Raw genomic sequence first — 21,641 nt, 5'->3', positions numbered from 1 at the left:
GAGCCAAGATGGCAGAGTAGAAAGATGCATATACTCTAGCACTTCCCCCACAGCCCACAAAATACTTGTAAAAAATGACTCTCAACAAATTCTAGAGCAGCAGAAGCCACGGAGTGGAGAGAAAGAGGTTTCCAGCCAAAGGTAACCTGGAAGGCCCACAGGAAAGGTCTATCTCACTGGACACTGAGCAGAGCGGAGCCCAGCTCTGGTCGTGTGGCTCAGGGAGTAACAGGACCTGAACAGACCTCCAGGGCAGAGTCCCCAGCAGGGAGGGACCCAGAAACCTCAACCAAACAGCAACAAAGAAAGTTCCAAAGGTCAGTGTGGGAGGACTTTCCTAGCTGGGCAAGAGGGAACAGGGTTCCTCCAGCAATAGCCCCAGGCCATGTCTGAGGCTGCAACAGCAGACTGCAGGCAGCTATGATGGTAGAGAAGTGGTAGGGAGCAGCTGATAGAAACCTCAGCCTTGAGTGATGGCCCAGCCCCTACCCAAAGCCCCAGGGAAGTGGAGCAGCTGAGTCCAATCTCAGCCTTGAACATGGCACTGGGGAGAAAAGGGAAAATAGGGACATCCTCTTGACAAAGGATTCAGAAGTCAAGTAACTGGCTGGGAAAATGCCCAAAAAGGGGGGAAAAAATAAGACCATAGGTTACTTTCTCAGTGAACAGGTGTCTCCACCCATTCTTTTGGATGAGGAAGAACAAGGCATACTGTCACAGGAAGTCAAGGCTCCTGCCTCCAGTGTCTCCAAAGTGAACTTAAACTGGGCTCAGGCCATGGAAGAGCTTGAAAAGCAAGTTAATAGCTTGCTAAAGGAAAACCAAAATAAAAATGCTGAGGAAAATAACACCTTTATAAAGAGGCTAACTGAATTGGAAAAAGAGGTCCAAAAAGCCAATGAGGAGAAGGAGGCTTTAAAAAGCAGAATTAGCCAAATGGAGAAGAAGGTTCAAAAGCTCACTGAACAAAATCGTTCTTTGAAAGAGAGAATTGAGTTCAGGGAAATGAATGACTATGAGATAAACTAAGCAGTTAAAAAATAAAACAAAAAGTTTGAAAAAATAGATGATAACGTGAAATATCTCATTGGAAAAACAACTGACCTGGGAAATAGATCAAAGCGAGACAATTTAAAAATTATGGGACTATCTGAAAGCCATGATCAAAAAAAGAGCCTAGACATTATCTTCCATGAAGTCATCAAGGAAAACTATCCTGAAATTCTAGAACCAGAGGGCAAAATAAGTATTGAAAGAATTCACCAATCACCTCCTAAAAGAGACCAGAAGAGAGAAACTCCTAGAAATATCGTGGCCAAATTTCAGAGTTTCCAGGTCAAAAAGAAAATGCTGCAAGAACCTAGAAAGAAATAATTGAAGTATTCTGGAAATACAATCAGGATAACACAGGATCTGGCAGCTTCAACATTAAGGGACTGAAAGGCTTGGATATTCCAGAAGTCAAAGGAACTAAGATTAAAACCAAGAATCACCTACCCAGAAAAACTGAGAATAATATTTCAAGGGAATAAGTGGTCATTCAATCATATAGAGAACTTTCAAGCATTCATGATAAAAAGACCAGAACTGAAGAGAAAATTTGACTTTCAAACACAAGAATCAAGAGAAGCATGAAAAGGTAAATAGGAAAGAGAAATCATAAAAGACTTTCTAAAGCTGAACTGTTTCCATTCCTACATGGAAAGAAAATATTTACAACTCTTGAGACTTTTCTCAGTATTTGGTAGGTGGAGGCATTGTACATGTACATACACACACACACACACACACACAGTACAGGCTGTGTTGAATTAGAAGAGATGATATCCACAAAAAATAAAATAAAATAAAAATTAAGGGGTGAGGGAGGAAAATACTGGGAAGAGAAAGGGAGAAATCAAATGGGATAGACTATAACTCATCAAAGAGATAAGAAAATCCTTGTTCAATGGAGGAGAAAAGGAATAAGGGAGAGGGGAAAAGTGAAGCTACTCTCTCTACATAGGGCTTAAAGAGGGAATAACATGCTCACTAAATTTGGTATGAAAATTTACCTTACACTACAGGAAACTAGGGGAGGAGGTGACAAGTGGGGTGAGGGGAATGGTAGAAGGGAGGGCAAATGGGACAAGACAGTAACTAGAAATAAACACTTTCAAGAAGGGACAAGGTCAAATGAGAGAATAAAAAAATAAGGGGGTATAGAGTAGGAAAGAGGGCAATATAGTCAGTATTACACAACATGAGTATTATGGAAGTCTTTTGCAAAATGACACATATTTAGTCTGTATTGAATTGCTTGCCTTCTCAGTGGGGATGAGGAGGGAGGGAGGGAGAAAAGTTGGAATTCAAAGTATTAAAAATGAATGTTGTGAATTATTATTGCATATAACTGGGAAATAAGAAACACAGGTAATGGGGTATAGAAATTCATCTTGCCCTACAAGAAAACAGAGAAGATGTGGATAAGGGAAGGGAGGGGTGTGATAGAATGGAGGGTACATTGAGGGAAGGAGTAATCAGAATGCAAGGTATTGGGGTTGGGGGGAGGGGAGAGATGGGGAGAAAAATTGGACATGCTACAAAGTGATGTAAAAGCAATTAGTATTAAAACAATTGACTGAATTAGTTACTGAGAATAAATCAATGACATCTTTAGTTTGGGGAAAAGAATTTTAGTCTAAATTTCCTAGAGGCAGGTAACCTCGGGTAAAATTTGGCATTGATGGAAAAGTTAAGGTTTTAATGGTAATTTTGATTTTATGATTGTTATTTAATCAAGAACTAGAACATGTATAGAAAGGCATGTAAGCCACTTAAGACTTGCCTCAAAAGATGTTCCTTAGCCAATGTAAAATTATAGTCATATCTGAAACCTGGTTCTGAGTCTAACTCCAGAAAGGCGATCTGAGGCTCCAATTCATGATGCCAGTAAGCCTGTGAAATGTTGATATGAACTGAAAAAGGTGATCTCATGGGAAGGGTAGGAGAGTGGCTGTTCAGCCTGGGCTGAGGTAGGATTCTCCTGTCTCAATTTCCCCACTTACACCTGGCAGACTTTAAACCTGACTGAATGCAAGTGGACAATCTTATCCTGCCCGGAATTGACATGAAGATGGGAAGATATTGTTTCCCTGCAACGTCCCTACTCTTAGTGGCAATTTTCTATAGTCAAAAGGTTTGTAAGCTTAATACCAGATCTATTAAATTATAAATTGTTGGTAGGGGAACATCCAAGGTTAAGACTAAAATTAAGCTATTAGACTTAGGATTTTAGACCAACAACAATAAGTTAGGATCCTTTAATTCTTAGTAATAGTGTGGAGACAATTAGGTCAAGGGCTTGTGAAGTTAGCATACATAATTATTTTGTGTGTCTCAGGTGGTTAATGTTAAAAAAAAATTCGTTTATGGTTTATATTGTAGATGCTTTAAAAGAAGTATCACCTGACCAAAAAAATAAAATATGATGTCTAGACTCTGTTTTTTTGTTCATAATTTTCAGATAGTACATTGATTCTTAAATTATCTCTCCTCAATCTATTTTCTAGTTCAGTTATTTTTCTTATGAGATATTTCAAATTTTCTTCTATTTTTGTCAGACTTTTCCTTTGTTTTATTGTTTCTTGATGTCTAATGGAGACACTACCTTCCACTTCCTCCTAACTTTTAAAGATTTATTTTATTCTGTGAGGTTTTGTATTCCTTTTATCATTTCTCCAGTTAAATATTTTAAGGAGTCATTTTCTTCAGTATTGTTTTGTACCTCTTTTGTTTTTGTTGTTTTTCAGTAATTTTTAGTCATGTCTTAGTCATTCTTTTAGTCACATGCTTGTAGTCACTCTTCATGACCCCATTTTGGGGTTTTTCTTGGAAAGGATATTGGTGTAACTTATCATTTCTTTCTTCAGTTCACTTTATTGATGTGGAAACTGAAGCCAATAGGATTAAGTTACTTGCCCAGGGTCACACAGTTATTGTCTGAGGCTATGTTTGAACTCAGGTCTTCTTGACTCCAGGATTGCTGTTCTATCAGCTGTACCCCACCTAACACCTTCTGCTCGTGTCTAAAGTCAGATTTGAACTCAGAAAGATGAGTCTTCCTGACTCCAGGCCCTCACTCTATTAATTGGATCATCTACCTGCCCACAGAGCCTCTTTAGCAAAGCTGTTTATTTTTAATATTTTTTTTGCATAGCTGTCATTTCTTTCCCCAATTTTCTCTACCACTCTTGTTTAATTCTTTTTTACTCTTTTAAAAAAATCTCTTTCTTTGACTCTTCTAGGAGTTTTTCTTAAGCTTTTTAAGTCTTTGCTTGTAGATTTTTTTTTGTTAATGAAAATAAGCTTTATCACATCGAGTAATAAATACATACAAAGATGTACATAACAGTTTTAGTCACTTATGCAGATTTTTTAATCATTCTATGGCAGACTTAAGACATGAAATCTATAGTCTTCATCTGAAAATTATCTGGGTTCTTAATTTTTAAATAGGCTAGCCAGTTCTCTGTATGTATAACACATGCATTTTAAACTGACTTCAAAGAACAAAAAATTATGCAAATAAAAACCAAAATACACCAAAAACAAAACAAACAAACAAAAAAACATGTTATTTTTTTAAAGCTGGGTCTCTATCATGTGGACCTAACTGGGAAATAACCCGATTGCCATTCAGTATTGACTCATGAAAAAAATCCTTAAGAGCTATTGGAAATTCTGGAAAAGGTGCAAAAGAATGACAATTTGACTCATTTAAGTGCACTCAAAGGAAGAAAAAGACTAGGGCAGGTTAGCAGGACAGTAAACTGTAGTCAGTACCAACATAAGCAAAACTTTCTGCATACAACTTCTGAACTTAATGCTTTAAAAAAAGTGACCTAGGTTGTTCCTAACTACTTATAATGTAAATCTTAACTACAAAATTGCCTTTTCTTCTATTCTTACAGACTGTGGTGGGGATAGGAAAAAGAAAAGGGGGAAGAACCCAAACTTTTAAACTATTCATATGAATGATTTGAAAGTCTTTAGAGAAATATATTAATCTTTCTTCTTCACAAAGAAATGGAAAACTTTGAAGGTGAAGTGGGAGGCCAGCAGCTTGCATTTCGTTCAGTCTCTGTCATGCATTCCTGAACTAATCCTCGAGCATGAATGATACCTGGCTAAAGTCTTCATGTCACTTTTCCTCCACGCAAACATGGGTCTGACCTCTTTGCATAGTTCTTTGAAGATAGCTAGGAGCTCTGCATATTTGCTTTGGGGTACCTGGATGCTCCCCATACCTTGGGCATAGCCTAGAGATGGGGGTCCATAATCATTGATCAACTGCCAGTACTGGGTGGAGGCCACCATGCTGGCAGAAGGAGAGTGGTCTGCTTATAGATGTCTCCAAGCCGTGTTTGTCTTCTGAATTTGACTTGAGCTTCCTTATCACCATCGCAGCTTTTTATTGTTGGTTGTGGTTGTTGTTGTTGCTGCTTTTCATTTCCCCAACCTAGTTATTGACTTTATGCTTGTATTGGGCTCTGTTCACTTCTCAGGGGGTTGTTTAGCCTTAGTTTCTGTCTTTTTATGTCCTACCGCTTTCACAGCTCAGTTTGGGAACCTGTAAGAATTCAAAGCTTCCAAAGTGATGTGATCTGAGAAGAGATCTGTTCACTGAGCACTTATGCTGTCCTTATTCCTCCACCCCACCTCCATTTTTATGTGCATTCATGAGGGATAAAAAAATTTACTGTCTTAAACATTGGATTGGGCCCTCTTAAAGTAACCAAATTTGTTTGAAGATCACACATCCTGGAGTGTCCTTATTTCCCCACCTGTCCTATAGGACATGCATTCCCTACTACCCTCTTTCCCAAGTCTGTTGTGAAAATAATGGAAGGATGAATAATATTTAACTCTATGAGAAAAGATCTTATATAAATATAGTGTATTATTTTTACAACACACAGTCAATCTCACATACATTCTCTGACACTCTAATATACACAATGATACTGATTGCTCATGCACAGTCAGTGGAAAAAAGCACTCAGTTAAGAGGAGGAGACTGCAATTCACTCTTACTCCTTTATGAGCTAATTGTGGAACCTTGGACAAGCCCTTCAAATTCTCTAGGTCTCAGTTTATTAATCTATAACATAAGAGGGTTAAAAAAGATGATCCCTAAGCTGAACACCTGCTTGAAAATTTATGGGTTTATGATTCTGATAAATTATAAGAGTAACAATGAACTATAGGATAATTCAACAGTTATTCTGGTGTTCTGAAATTAAGAAAGATGGAGCCACAACTCTCCCCTCCCTCACCACCACTTTAACATCTAATACAATGAGCACACACATACACATATATCCTTCTATGCTTAATGTCAATACTTTAAGAATAATGATTATATTGGTGTGGTGAATCATTTCACTAACAGAACATCTTTGATAATTGTTTTATCCCTAGTATGCATCAACCTGCAACCAACCTGATCAATGGTCCTCCCTAAACATCTCCTCAGATCATACTCTATTGTCTTCTGGGCCCATATAATAGACTTTCCATCTTGGTAGAATTCACCATTCTGTAGCCAATTTGACAATGGCCTTCCCCAAACTTCTCACATCACACTCTACTGCCCAGGCCTATATAATAGCTGTTCCACTGTTCCCACCTGGTAGAGCCTTTCAGAGTTTGTCCTCCATTAGCATAGCCTTTCAGAACCTAGGATACCATGATGAGGTACCGGATTGGGACTTATATTTCTCCTATGAAGAATAGGAATATTTACTTGGAATGTAGATTGACTACTTTCAAATACTTGAGTATTTAGGCAGTAAACTCAATGAGTGGCACTCATAGCCATTGTTCACCATGTAAAACTGAATTAGTATAATTGTGACAAGCAAGCCTCTCTCTATGGAGAAGGACCCAATTCAGCAGCCATGTGAACTGATTCTGCATTGTCTAGGAAGCTAGATCATGAAAAAGATGTTTGTGCAATATAATCTTGCCACTGCTGCTGTCTTAATGTATGATTTCTATCATTTGACCACTATTCTCAGATGACAGAAAAGCAATACTGATCTCCCATAAAAAGAGTCTGCAGAGGAAGTGTCATTACCAAAACTGAACACCAAAAGTCTAGACAGAATCTTCCTTCATTGTATTTAGGGGACATTTTGGATAGGATGAGGAAAGGAGTGTACTATATCTCTTCTATATAATGTCCTGTTTACTCAGAGAGGAGAATAGTTCATCTGCAGGACTGACTACATCAACAGAGATGGCACAAATGTGATGTCACTGAGCTGAATATACTAAAATGGAAATCAGAGAAAAGATACACTATCATTCTCTGAGACTTCATAAATTTGACATAGATGTGCCTGAATCCTTTATGCTGTTTGAGACAGATCAAGAATATTGTCATGGGCCCAACTGAGTACAGTCTAAGCCATGAGTGTATATAGGGTCAGTCAAGACAAGTCTGAAAGATGGATCCAGTGAGATGTTACCATGGCAACATAAAAACTGCACAGAGAGAGGTGTCTGACTTACTTGCCATTGATGACGCCATCAGGATTCAGCATTGGAATAATCTTGAAAATGAAGCTTTCCCTCAGGAGCCCAGCAATGGGGTCACTGCTTAGAAGGAACTCCAAGGTCCCCTTCATTACCCAGCTAGCATTGCTTTCCCCTGGGTGAACTCGGGCCACAATCACCTGATAGGGACGCTGTCCTGAAAATAAAACAAATAAATGGATGAACAAATGAATGGATAGGAGAATGATAGATAGATAAATAGATAGACAGAGAGAAAGAGAGACAGAGAGACAGAGAAAGAGACAGAGAGAGAGAGAGATAAATAATCTAAAATGGTTTGCTGTCTAGGGCCCCAGTGTTGCAACTATGTCTGTGATGGAGACGTACAGATAGACAATTCCTAAAAACATATCTCACGTAGATAATATTAGCACATACAGAGCACTTGAAAGTGAGCAAGTTACTTTCTTCAAAAGAGGAAAGGCAGATTATACAATAATTCTCAGGACAGAGAAACATAGGATTATAGTCATAAAGCTGGAATGGACTTCAGATGTCATCTAGTACAACCCCTCATTCTATACATAAGGAAACTAAGACAAAGGAGATAATGTCATTTTTGGATAGGATCCATCCAACAATGTCACTCAGGTCTTAATTATCAGAAATGGGATTTGAACCCAAATCCTCTGACGACAGAGTGAGTTATCTTTCCAGGGTAGGTTGGGATTTCTTTGCCTTCTTATAAACAATCCTTGGCAGAGCCTGGGCCTCTTCCAACCCAGGTCTCTGGATTCTTTAATATTCTTTCTCTTGTTCCACATAGCCTTTCATGCATATACTTTTCATCCATATCCAGTCCCATGGTCCATAGAGACTTAGAATAAGGTAGCAATCAGTATCCAGGTCAATATCTAGTACAAGAATTGCCTGTCTATGAAAGCAGATAGCATGAATCTGTCTCCTCACTCAGCAGCCATAATAATAGGGCAAAGAAATAAACTAATTTTAATATGTTATGAAGCACTCATAAAATGACATAGGCAACAGCACTTGGCTGACTTCAAAAGGTACCTTACTGGTATTATTGCTAATAATAATATTCTAATAGCTAGTATGTACATAATACCTTAAGGTTTATGCATGATTTTACATTTATTGTTTCATCTGATCCTCACAACACTCTTGAAAGGCAGCAGTTATTATTATCACCATTTTATAAAAGGGAAAACCAAGAATGAGTGCAGTTAAGTGACTTACCCAAGGTCACCTACCTAGAAAGTATCTGAGGCAGACTTCCAACTCAGTACTTCCTTATTCTATCATTATACCACGTAGGTGCCTATGAACATGAATCACTATTTTATTTTCTTTATTACTCTCATTCTCTTTTTTTTCCAGAGGAATTCAGCTAAAAATAGTCTTGGCATGGGTCACTAATTCTGTTATTTGGAAGTGAGGGGTGCAGTAAGTAGAGCGCTGGACCTGGAGTCTGGAAGATTTAAGTTCAAATCCAACCCCAGAATTTACTAGCTGTGTGAACCTGGGCAAGTCACTTCTTCTTTGCTTGTCTCAATTTTCTCATCTCTAAAATGGGGATAATAACAGAGCCTGCCTCTCAAAGTTTGTTATGAGGATGAAATAAAATAGTGATTGCAAAGTTCTTAGGATAAAGTCTGGCATTTAGTAAGTGTTTTATGAATGGTAGCTATTACAAAATGTTAGCTATTTGTATTTAATGTCTTGTAGGCTATTGCCCAGGTAGATTTAAATAACTGTTCTTTGTAAATTAATAAAAGTGTTCAGATTCAATTGCGTCTTCCATAGGTTCATTGAAAGCACATTTGGGATAGTAGCAATGAGAAGAACAGGGATATTATTATATGTCACATTATGTTCCCTCATGATTTTGATTTCTTCTCCTAGGTCTTTGTAGTTTGAAAGTTCTTCATTTCATACAGATTAGAAATTAGCAGTGCTTAGTAAAATGATACATATTTAAAATATTCTCAATTTTTTCTGGATAAATTTTATAACAAAGCTATTGGAAAACAGTTCTATGTAATAATGGTACAATAGCAGGATAATTGTTTTCCCATCTCTCAAGGATTCTTTAAGGTCTACATTTGTACGACAGGAATTTGTCACCTGTTAGTTTGTCTTCTGAGAGTGAGAATCTGTTGTATAATTCTAACTACCAGGTCACTTTTGCTAGCTACTAGACAGGCCAAGTTAATAAACAAGCACTTGTTCTGTGATGGGTTCTATGCTAAGCACCAGGAATAAAAAAATCTATAAATAGTCCCTGCTCTCAAGGAATTCCCAGTCTAACTGGGGACAACACGCAAACATTTTCAGACAATCTATAGACTGGATAGAGATGACAGAGGGAAAACCTTAACAGAAAAAAGAACCAGAAAAGGCTTCGTTTAGAAGGTGACATTTTATCTGGGACTTTAAGGAAACTGGGAAAATCAGGAGGCAGAAATGAAGAGGGAGAGAATTCCAGGCATGGATGATAGCCAACACAAATGTATGGATTTAGCAGATGGAGTTTCTTATTTGAGGAATGCTAAGGAGGTCAGAGTCAATGGATTGTAAACAACGCAGAGGAGACTAATGCATAAGAAAGAAAAAAGTTTTTAAAATGAGGTTAGAAGGGCTTTAAAAGCTAAATTTTTACCACTTGCCATGGTGTGTTGCACAGTTGCTATTATCTCCTATATCATCTCTCCATCTTCATCTTCATCATCATTACAAGTGCAGGATGGGAATAAAGATTATTCTGGTATAATAACAGAATAAAGTTCTTTCTCATATCCCATTGGCCTAAAAAGGTAAGTGAAGTATCTACTTCCAAACACAAATAGCAGCCTTTGTGCCTATATTCAATTGGATATATTAAGCACTTACTATGTGCTACACTATGATAAAACCTCAGAATATAAGACAAGAGTGAGACAGTACCTGCTCTCAAAGAGCTTATATTCTAGTGAGAGAATCAACATGTTGATATATAGATATGTACTAAACATATACAAAGCAGGTAATCTCAGATAGAACTGGGAAAGGAACTACTAGAGAGAAGGTTACATGAATTGTCTTGAAGGGAACCAGAAATTCTAAGAGATGAAAGATGGGAAGGAGGATATTCTAGGTCTTGGGGGCAGTCACTGCAAAGGTTTAGAGACAGATAGTGCGCTTCATGGAGGGAAAGAAAAAATCAATATAAGCTGAAGCAAAAAAAATGAATAGAGGAGAGAAATGTTGTTAGAAAGGAGAAATGGAGCCAGGGTATGAAGAACTTTAGATACCAAAAAGAGAATTTTATATGTGACTCTAGAGATAATATATGAAGTTATGATACCTGATTTAGAAAGGTTTCAGCATGGTCAGACCTTTGATTTAGAAAATTCATTTTGGTGGCTGTGAAGAGGATGGATTGGAATGCAAAGTTATATGAGTAATATTTCTCACAATATGAATAAATATGAACCCATACCATATGACTTTTCTGTCTTAAGGTGTAAGCTAGAAGAATATGGAGCCTATATCTCTTATTTTATGTGAAGATATCCAAAGTATCTTTAATCAGAAGAAAATTAAAATTTCTTAGTGATGAATGTAGGAGTAAATGAAAGGGAAAAAAAAAAGAATTTATTGAATGCTTACTATGTGCCAAGCACTGTGCTAACAGCTAAAAAGAGAGATAGCTAATGTCCTTGAAGTATTTCCATTCTAATTATAGGAGACAACACATATGGGAGTGGTGGTTGGAGAAAGGAATATCTGAGACATCACAGGCACGGTGAGTTGATCCTTGCTTAGAGTAATTGCCCTTTCCATCTTTCCAACAGCAGTAGCAGTATGGTAGTATTTATTTGCCTGCTAGGCACCTAGCAAGTAGATGAAGGGTGGCAGTATATCTACATGAAGCAGCAGATTAAAATTGCAAAATAGGGCGCAGAGCCAAGATGGCGGAATAGAAAGACGCACATACACATAGCTCCGAACCCACAACACATAGAACGTCTACAAGGAAGTAAGTCATGGCGAATTCTGCACCAGAGGCCACAGAACATTGGAGCGAGGGAGATTTCTGTTCCAGAGAGACCTGCAAACCTCTCACGGGGGGTTCTTCGCGCTGCAGACTGGGCACCGGGACTGGGAACTGAGTGCAGCCCTGCCGCGGCCATGGCACCGAGAGGAAAAGATCCGAGCGGGCTTCAGGGACGGGATCTCCAGCGGCCATGCGGGTCCCTCCACCCACAGAGGGACCTGCAAACCTCTCGCAAAAGGTCCATCGCGCTGCAGACGCAGAGCCCAGCCCAGACCTGCTGCGGCAGCGGCCGCGGCATCGAGAGATACAGATCCGAGCAGGCTTCAGGGACGGGATCTCCAGCGGCCACACAAGTCCCTCCACCCACAGGTGACGGGGGTCGGTGAGAGAGTCTCTTTGGCGGGTCGAGAGGGGAGTGGGGTGCCCCCATAATTCAAGCCCCCCTGGGAGGTAGAAGCTGAGAGGCGGCTGCAGACAGGGGCTCCCCAAGCGGGCGGGAGCCTGGATCCATTGTGGAAGGTCTGTGCATAAACCCCCTGAGGGAACTGAGCCTGAGAGGCGGCCCTGCCCCGACCTGACCACCTCAACTTAATTCTCACACTGAATAGCAGCCCTGCCCCCACCAAAAGCCCTAAGGCTAGAAGCAGCATTTGAATCTCAGACCCCAAACACTGGCTGGGAGGATCAGGTGGTGAGGTGGGTGTGAGGAGTTTATTCAGAGGCCAAGTCACTGTCTGGGAAAATGCCCAGAAAAGGGAAAAGAAATAAGACAATAGAAGGTTACTTTCTTGGAGAACAGACATTTCCTCCCTTCCTTTCTGATGAGGAAGAACAAGGCTTACCATCAGGCAAAGACACAGAAATCAAGGCTTCTGTGTCCCAAGCCACCCAATGGGCTCAGGCCATGGAAGAACTCAAAAAGAATTTTGAAAATCAAGTTAGAGAGGTGGAGGAAAAACTGGGAAGAGAAATGAGAGAGATGAAAGAAAAGCATGAAAAGCAGATCAGCTCCCTGCTAAAGGAGACCCAAAAAAATGTTGAAGAAATTAACACCTTGAAAACTAGCCTAACTCAATTGGCAAAAGAGGTTCAAAAAGCCAATGAGGAGAAGAATGCTTTCAAAAGCAGAATTAGCCAAATGGAAAAGGAAATTCAAAAGCTCACTGAAGAAAATAGTTCTTTCAAAATTAGAATGGCACAGATGGAGGCTAATGACTTTATGAGAAACCAAGAAATCACAGAACAAAGAGAGAAGAATGGAAAAATGGAAGATAATGTGAAATATCTCATTGGAAAAACAACAGACCTGGAAAATAGATCCAGGAGAGACAATTTAAAAATTATGGGACTACCTGAAAGCCATGATCAAAAGAAGAGCGTAGACATCATCTTTCATGAAATTATCAAGGAAAACTGCCCTGAGATTCTAGAACCAGAGGGCAAAATAAATATTCAAGGAATCCACAGAACACCGCATGAAAGAGATCCAAAAAGAGAAATTCCTAGGAACATTGTGGCCAAATTCCAGAGTTCCCAGGTCAAGGAGAAAATGTTGCAAGCAGCTAGAAAAAAACAATTCAAGTATTATGGAAATACAATCAGGATAACACAAGATCTAGCAGCCTCTACATTAAGGAATCTAAGGGCATGGAATAGTATATTCCAGAAGTCAAAGGAACTAGGACTAAAACCAAGAATCACCTACCCAGCAAAACTGAGTATAATACTTCAGGAGAAAAATTGGTCTTTCAATGAAATAGAGGATTTTCAAATTTTCTTGATGAAAAGACCAGAGCTGAAAAGAAAATTTGACTTTCAAACACAAGAATGAAGAGAACCATGAAAAGGTGAACAGCAAAGAGAAGTCATAAGGGACTTACTAAAGCTGAACTGTTTACATTCCTACATGGAAAGACAATATTTGTAACTCTTGAAATATCTCAGTTTCTGGGTACTGGGTGGGATTACACACACACACACATACACACACACACATACATAGAGACAGAGTGCACAGAGTGAATTGAAGAGGATGGGATCATATCTTAAAAAAAAAATGAAATCAAGCAGTGAGAGAGAAATATATTGGGAGGAGAAAGGGAGAAATTGAATAGGGCAAATTATCTCTCATAAAAGAGGCAAGCAAAAGACTCATTAGTGGAGGGATAAAGAGGGGAGGTGAGAGAAAAACATGAAGTCTACTCTCATCACACTCCACTAAAGGAAAGAATAAAATGCACACTCATTTTGGTAGGAAAACCTATCTCACAATACAGGAAAGTGGGGGACAAGGGGACAAGCAGGGTGGGGGGGATGATAGAAGGGAGGGCATGGGGAGGAGAGTGCAATTCGAGGTCGACACTCATGGGGAGGGATAGGATTAAAAGAGAATAGAAGTAATGGGGGACAGGATAGGATGGAGAGAAATATAGTTAGTCCTATACAACACAACTATTATGGAAGTCATTTGCAAAAATACACAGATTTGGCCTATATTGAATTGCTTGCTTCCCAAAGGGAAGGGGTAGAGAGGGAGGGAGGTAAAGAAGGTGGAACTCAAAGTGTTAGGATCAACTGTCGAGTAATGTTCTTGCCACTAGGAAATAAGAAATACAGGCAAAGGGATATAGAAAGCTATCTGGCCCTACAGGACAAAAGAGAAGATGGAGACAAGGGCAGAGAGGGATGATAGAAGAGAGAGCAGATTGGTCATAGGGGCAATTAGAATGCTTGGTGTTTGGGGGGGGAGGATAAAAGGGGAGAAAATTTGTAACCCAAAATTTTGTGAAAATGAATGTTAAAAGTTAAATAAATAAATTTAATTTAAAAAATAAAATAAAAATTAAAAAAAATTGCAAAATAGCTGAAGAAGATAATGGGAAGTGAAGAATGATCCAGCATGAGGGTCCAGAGTGGACACTGACTAGATAGATTGAATGTGTTGAATTTGAACTCACTCATTAACCAAGTAAACTAACTCAGCCTGGAATTCCAACAAAAGATTACCTTCTTCCAGAGTTATTTCCTCTGCCCTCCATCCACAATATTCATTCATATCCATAATACACTTTGGATCTTTACTCTGGCATCTGGTCCAGAGGTGCTAATCCAGATTTGGAGGTAGCACAGCAGGACAGATGACAAGATGGCTGGGATGAACAGCTAGATTGAAGCATAATCTGGTGTGATGGCCTGGGACAGGCTGACTAGAGATCAATCAGGCAAACACTAGTTGAGTTTGCCTCGAATCAACCACCCATCCAAATAGTTCAGCCTGATGATGCAAGAGGACAGATGTTCAGTGACATAAATGAAGTAAAAGCATGCTGTAGTGGAAAGAATACCAGAATGGAAGTCAGTTGGCCTACAGTTGGTTTGAAATTTGACTGCATAACTTCAGCTGCATGACCTTAACTTTCTTGGTTCTCAATTTTCTTACCTGTAAAATTATGGAGTTGGATCAGATATTCTTTAAGGCCCTTTCCAACATGTAAAATTCTATGATACTAATCATAATGTCAGTATTACTATGGGCCAAGCGCTGTGCTAACAGCTGAAAAAGATAGATAGCTCCTGCCCTTGTGGTGTTTCCATTCTAATTATAGGAGACAACACATGTGGGAGTGGTGAAAGAATCAACATGTTGATATATAGATGTGTGCTAAACATATACAAAGCAGGTAATCTTGGATGGAACTGGGAAAGGAACTATCAGAGAGAAGGTTACATGAATTGTCTTGAAGGGAACCAGGAATTCTAAGAGATGAAAGATGGGAAGGAGGATATTCTAGGTCTTGGGGGCAGTCATTGCAAAGGTTTAGAGACAGATAGTGCGCTTCATGGAGGGAAAGAAAAAATCAATATAGCTGAAGCAAAAAGTGAATAGAAGAGAGAAATGTTGTTAGAAAGGAGAAATGGAGTCACTTCTATAAAACTATGAATAAATTCTTACTTTTAACCTACATCTGTCAGATATACACAATTACATCCATATATGGGCTTATCTTTAGGATTGTGGATCAAGAATCAGTCTGGGACTTAGGAATGCTTAAACTATGCTTCTGGATTGAAGCTCATTTGTTTGGAAACTGTTGTGTCACTCACAGCAGCTTCCGGTAGCTCAGTTGCCTCATCTGCCAATTTGGGATAATAATCAACAACTTTATCTATCTCTCTCTCTCTCAAGGATGCTATGAATGTGAATGAAATTGACTCAGGAGCTTCTTTGTGTTTCAAATTTAAAACAACACTTCTCTCCACTCTCCTTTTCTTTTCCACCAACCAGAGCAGTCAGAGGTAGAATTTTATGGAATTCTTATTCCCATTTAACCTAGTGCAATAGACAAAATCATGCAGTTCTTTTTACCTTCACTTCCCCAACAGTACAAAACAAAACAAATAAACAAAAAAAACCTGGGTCATTCCCTTTGGGAATGGATAGGATAAATCAGTGATTTGTTATTGTTGTCATTTTCCTTTTATTTCCAGATCTCTGGAGTCATATCCATGCAACAGACTCAATGGAAAAATACTGCAAGTTTGATAAAATTAGGAAAAAATGAAGAACTTCCTATTCTATAAGTGAGCTTTTCAGATCAAAGCGTGCTGCCTTTTCTGTGTTCTTTGTAAAACACTGTGGGAGAAACACATCTATCGTTAACTAGCTGAGCAGAGTTGAAATTAACTAGAGGTGGGCGGTTCTCACTATATTGCCTGCTCCCAGCCATATTTCACTCTTTCTAAAGAAAGCTGTATTGGAACTCCAATAAAAAGCCTGTTGAGAAAGAAAGCAGCTTGATGATTCTGAACCCAATCAGTGGCCTATTTTCAATTCCATAATTCCGTATCAGTTTCATTGTGGTGTTTGAACTTTGTTCATTTGCAGCATATTGAACAACAATGTTCCCAGCAAGAAGAAATAAAAAATAACATAAGCTCTTATAATATTTCAGACCCAGAATGAATATTCCCATTGTCTGAGCCAGGGAGTATGCTATTGCCTGGTATGCCTAGCACAATGTAGTGTATTAGTCAATAAGCCAAACTCAAGCCATTGCCAAGACATCAACAGCATTCTTGTCTCTTCTTCAGAGGGTCAGATTTATATTTTTTCACGGCAAACACACTGCAAAACGATATGTACAATTTTGAGCTTTCTGAAACAGTGAATGGTAGAGAATAGTGGTTTGTTACAAAGACAAGCTGCATTTTTTTCATTTCGGATGATTTTCTTCTCTTTCCTTCTTGTGATTTAAGACAGTTTTGCAGTCACAACACTGAGTTAAACTTATGGGACTGTACAGTTGTAGTGGCAAATGGGACTCCTGAGAACCCATAATGGACAACAGCTGTAAATAGCATACAACACAAGTAAAACATTCTCTTTTTGTAATTGACAGCTAGATTTAACAGCTCTTATCTCTGCTGGAGGTAAGGAAATATCAGCTAAAATTAACTAAATCTATCCCTGTAAGTAAAAAAGTCTATGAGGTATAGACCATAACTTAGTTCTTTAATCTTAGTGTCAGTGATAGTGAACCTTTAATAAGCAAATAGAAATCCAGGAACAGAAATTTAAGCAAATTCTTCACACGGATTAAATAACAGTCTAGGGAAATTTTAACTAAAAATTAAGAGAGATTATTACAAAATGCACTATTCTCCAAACTATACAAGGCCTCCTTTCTTCTGCAGACCAAAAGCTATTTTAATTATGTTAAAATGGTTTTGACTTTAGGACTACATAATTCATGATGCATCAGTATTTTATTGATAAGAAACAAGAAAAAAATTACTAGGAACCATTTACTGTATTTGAATAGTGGAGAAAGTAGTGGAGGGAAGGAAGAAGATCAGAAAGGAAAAAAATGAACCAATAGGGATGAAAACTAGAAGGGACCGATGGAGTAATAGTGGTTGGAAGTGATTATTTTAAACATGGACTGGAGGCAACAGAGGAGAAAAGAGACTGAGTAGGGAGAGGTCTGAGAATGGCAATGGCTGATGTCAAAACTTAATCCAAACTATGGGAGGAAGTATAGGAAGAGAGAGACTCATTCACATGTTGCTAACCAAGGAATCCAGGGAAGTAAGTAACTACAATAGATAATAGTATCAATTCATATTTATATAATGATAATAATTCACATTTCTCTACCACTTGGAAGTTGTTGAGTGCTTCCTTCAAGGCAGTCTTGCATGATAGTTATCACAAATAGTTTTATATTCATTTTACAAGTAGTGTTTTTGCTCTGGCCCTCTTTTCCAGAGCTAAGCTTGCTTCATCATTTTTGTGGGGTTCCATAAGGGTACCCTGAGAGGTTGAGTTGGTTCTCTTTTCTAATGTTATTGATTTAAGCAATTACAAGCTATTTCCTCCATTTTGAGGTACCTATGACCAACCCTCTAGGTCCATTTAACCATTTAATATCAATTAACTTTTGTCAATGGATGTTTATTTCAGAGATATCCAAGAAAAAAATTATAAGCATTTCCCCCAATTACTCCAGGGTAATGTGTCCATACACCACTTCCATGGATGATTGGGGAAAGAGAAGAGATAATTTTCGTAACTTAACTCAGTTCCTACAGAGCACTGGTTTTACAAAGTTGATGTCTTTATGTGGTATTGAATGAATCCTTGCCTCAGCTTTTATTGGCCTGTTGGCCGAATTGTCCTCCCAACTAAGGATTTGTTCTTCCTTTCTATGACATCTAGCCTGGACTCTGATTCCCGTGTTTCTATAGCAAACATTCCTATATTTCAAAACTTCCAAGTTTAGAGATTTTACTCCCTTCACCAGACAACATGAGCAAAAGATAAATATAAGATAAAAGAGGATATAACTGGAACTAGTGAATACCTGTAAGGCTAATCAGAGTCTCTCCTTCACCACATTGTTAGCCAACCAGAATCAGTTATCAAATGTCTACACATTCCAGATTTCTCCAGGTTTCTTCCCTTGCATGTCACTGTGATTCTCCCCAGAAGCCATGTCCCCATCTTCCTTGACATAGAGAGGCTATATTAACCCAGAAACTTCATGAGGTCCATGCATACAGCAGAGCCACTTTACATACATTTGTAGAAACAGAATAAGAGGAACTGGTTGATTTGTACAAAGCTTCACAGTCATGGTAACAAATCTCAGAACTGAAATTGAACCTATGTCCTGACTTTCAAGACTTTGCACAGTCCCACACAATTTCTTCATCACTTTCCTCATAATTGTGAGATATTGAAAATATAATCATTTCCATTTTGAAGGAACTGAGATTGTGGGAAATTAAATGACTTGACCATAATCAAATAATTATTAAGCAGAGTAGCCAGAAATGCAAGCAAGGTCACATGCTTCCAAATCTAATTCTCTTTTCATCATACTATACTGTCACTAATCAAGGTTAAAGGGGCTACAAACAGTTCTACCTAGAGCTGAACAAGAATGAGAAAGCAAGACATTCAACCAAAACCTAAAGTCAAAATAATTTAGCCAACCTAGTGGCAAACAAGACTCCACTTATAAACATCAGTCATGTGTTCAACTTATCAAATGAATTAAGTAACAAAACTGAGAAAATTTAGGAAACTGTGAGAAAAAATAGGAGTTTTAGTGAGGAAGCATAGTGGAGACTATTTGAATGAAGACCAATAGACAAGGAAATATAAATGATATTGTTATGGGATAGTAGCTCCATGGCAGACTACCTGGCTAGGAGAGGAAAATAGAGAGAAGACACATAGCTGTCATGGAAGCATGACAGAGGAGGCACACAGGACTTATATCCAGCCATCTGAATATTTGCTAAATTTTGTAATATTACTGTCTTGCCTTTTATCTTTGAAAAGGTGGCTGAAACAAACAGACTTTGTATTCTGGATCTACAAATGAAAATAGAATGCAATTTAGAAGAGCGAAAAACCTTATATAATCTGGAACCAGTCTAGATTAAAGAAAAATGAATTTCAAAGGTTATTTTTGGTTTGTTTTATTTTTAAAAGACAGATAAGTTATCTTAGCCTTATATCCTATAGAAAAAGTTGACCCAGGAAGGATCAGATATCCTCCAGAAAAAAATCTTCAAGACACAAACAAAAGTTATTTGAGGAAGAAAGAAATGAAGGAGTTGTCTAAAGACACTAATGTAGATACCCAGTTACTCATAAACCAAGAAAGATTTTTTAAAGATATGTATAGATGATGAAAATAGAAGCAAATAATGGAGAATTAATACAAAAACAGAGTAGTAGACTTGTGAGAATATTTTCAGGAGGACCAAAGGTTAGAATGAGCTGACACTAGCTATGAATTGCTTAAGCCAACAAAAAAGGTGTTTTAAGCTAATTTGGAGAAAAGGAACCAAAAATGAATGACTGTTGCTTAGGAGGGGTAGATGAAGATCACTTATGATACTGTGAAAAAAACTTCTATTTTGTTTATTTTATGTTATTTTAGCCAAAAAAAAAATGGTCTTTGGACTAAGAAAGAGAATAAAAATGGCTAACATAAATGAGGAAATAGCAAGAGAGCATCTAAATATCCTTGCTAAGTTCAAGTCAACCTCCTAAGGTGTTACAAAATCTTCCATGTATTAAGTAACTTACACACTATAATACTTGATCTTTGAATGACCCTAGAAAATAGAAGAGACCCTCTAAGGCTGGAAATGGGCAAATATTTTCTAATTTTCATAAAAAGCAGAAGAGTAGAGGCTGCAACATAAAGGTTTATGAATATGACTTTAATTCTTAACAAAATTCTGGGATGTACTTCCTTCAAGACCCAGTTAAAAGCACCACCTTCTTAATCTTTCCTGGTTGCCCAGTTAATTCTCTCCATCGCTAACTACCTTGTATTTATTCTGTATATGTGTGTACTGCATATTCCAATATATGTATGATTCACTCACCCTGATAGAAAGTAAGCTTCTTAAGAGAAAGAATTTTCTTTTTTCTGTCTTCATCTCTCAAGGGTGATAGCACAGTGTCTTTCACATAGTAGGCACTTACTAAGCATCCATTGATTAATTCATAGTTAAAAGCATCAAGCAAAGAAAGTGGTCATCAAAAAAGAATTGAAATGGCATCATCTATAATAGGTCACTCAATAACCAGGGAATAATTGCATATTTGGCAAAAACTTCTGAGAAACCCAGAAAGTAGTTGGGAAGAAATTAGTTTTAGGAGGGACAGAGCCAAGGTGGTGGGGTAAAAGCAGAGACTTGCTAGAACTCTCCCTGAAAACCCAGTGAAATATCTTTAAAAAAAATTATTCTAAACAAATTCTGGAGCTGCAAAACCACATAATGACAGAGTGAAGGAAATATCCACATCAAGACATCCTAGAAGATCAACAGGAAGTACCTATCATGCAGTGCTAGTAGAAGAGAACAGTCCAATGTGGGTCGCCCTGGCAAAGGCAGGACCTAAGCAGACCTCAGGGAACCGAATCTCTGGCACCTGTGGTAGTTTCTAGACTTCACAACCCCAAAACACTGAGGAAAAATTGGAAGGTCAGTGGAAAAGAAACTACCAAAGAGATTAGCTTGTAGAATCTTATTTTGGTAACAAGGAAGGCCTCAAGAAGGATTTTAAAAGGCAAATTAGAGAGGTTGAAGAAAAATTGGCTAATGATTTTAAAAATATGAAAAAAGAATTTGCAGAAGAATTTAAAAAGAAATGGACAAATGGAAAAGGAGATACGAAACTTAACTGAAGAAAACAATCTATTAAAAATTAAAATTGGGCAAGTAGAAGCTAATGACTCTTTGAGACATCAAGAATCAGTCAAACAGAATCTAAAGACTAAAAAAATAGAACAAAATGTAAAATATCTTATTGGAAAAAGCAGAATTGGCCACATGGAAAAGTCCAAAAGTTCACTGAAGAAAACAATCCCTTAAAGATCAGAATGGAGCAGATGGAAACTAATGACTTTATGAAAAATCAAGAAACTACAAAACAAAACCAAAGGAATGAAAAAATAGAAGACAATGCAAAATATCTCACTGGAAAAAACAATTGACCTGGAAAATAGAT

At 38.0% G+C, this 21,641-nt stretch overlaps 1 protein-coding gene and 1 pseudogene across 1 annotated transcript in view; both read right to left on the bottom strand.

Annotated features, from left to right (window-relative positions):
• Window positions 1-21,641, bottom strand: part of LOC140509799 (cytosolic carboxypeptidase 4-like) — a 270,487-nt gene that overhangs the window by 190,522 nt on the left and 58,324 nt on the right. The window contains exon 2 of the mRNA XM_072617744.1: window positions 7,558-7,738. Coding sequence (XP_072473845.1) covers window positions 7,558-7,738 — 181 coding nt within the window. The remainder of the gene's footprint in view (window positions 1-7,557; window positions 7,739-21,641) is intronic.
• Window positions 4,465-5,605, bottom strand: LOC140509800 (cyclin-dependent kinase 2-associated protein 1 pseudogene; annotated as a pseudogene).

The sequence above is a fragment of the Notamacropus eugenii genome, chromosome 1, assembly GCF_028372415.1.
Source record: "Notamacropus eugenii isolate mMacEug1 chromosome 1, mMacEug1.pri_v2, whole genome shotgun sequence".
Taxonomy (NCBI): domain Eukaryota; kingdom Metazoa; phylum Chordata; class Mammalia; order Diprotodontia; family Macropodidae; genus Notamacropus; species Notamacropus eugenii.
Note: the sequence above shows the minus strand (reverse complement) of the source record. Positions and strands in the feature narration are given on the sequence as shown.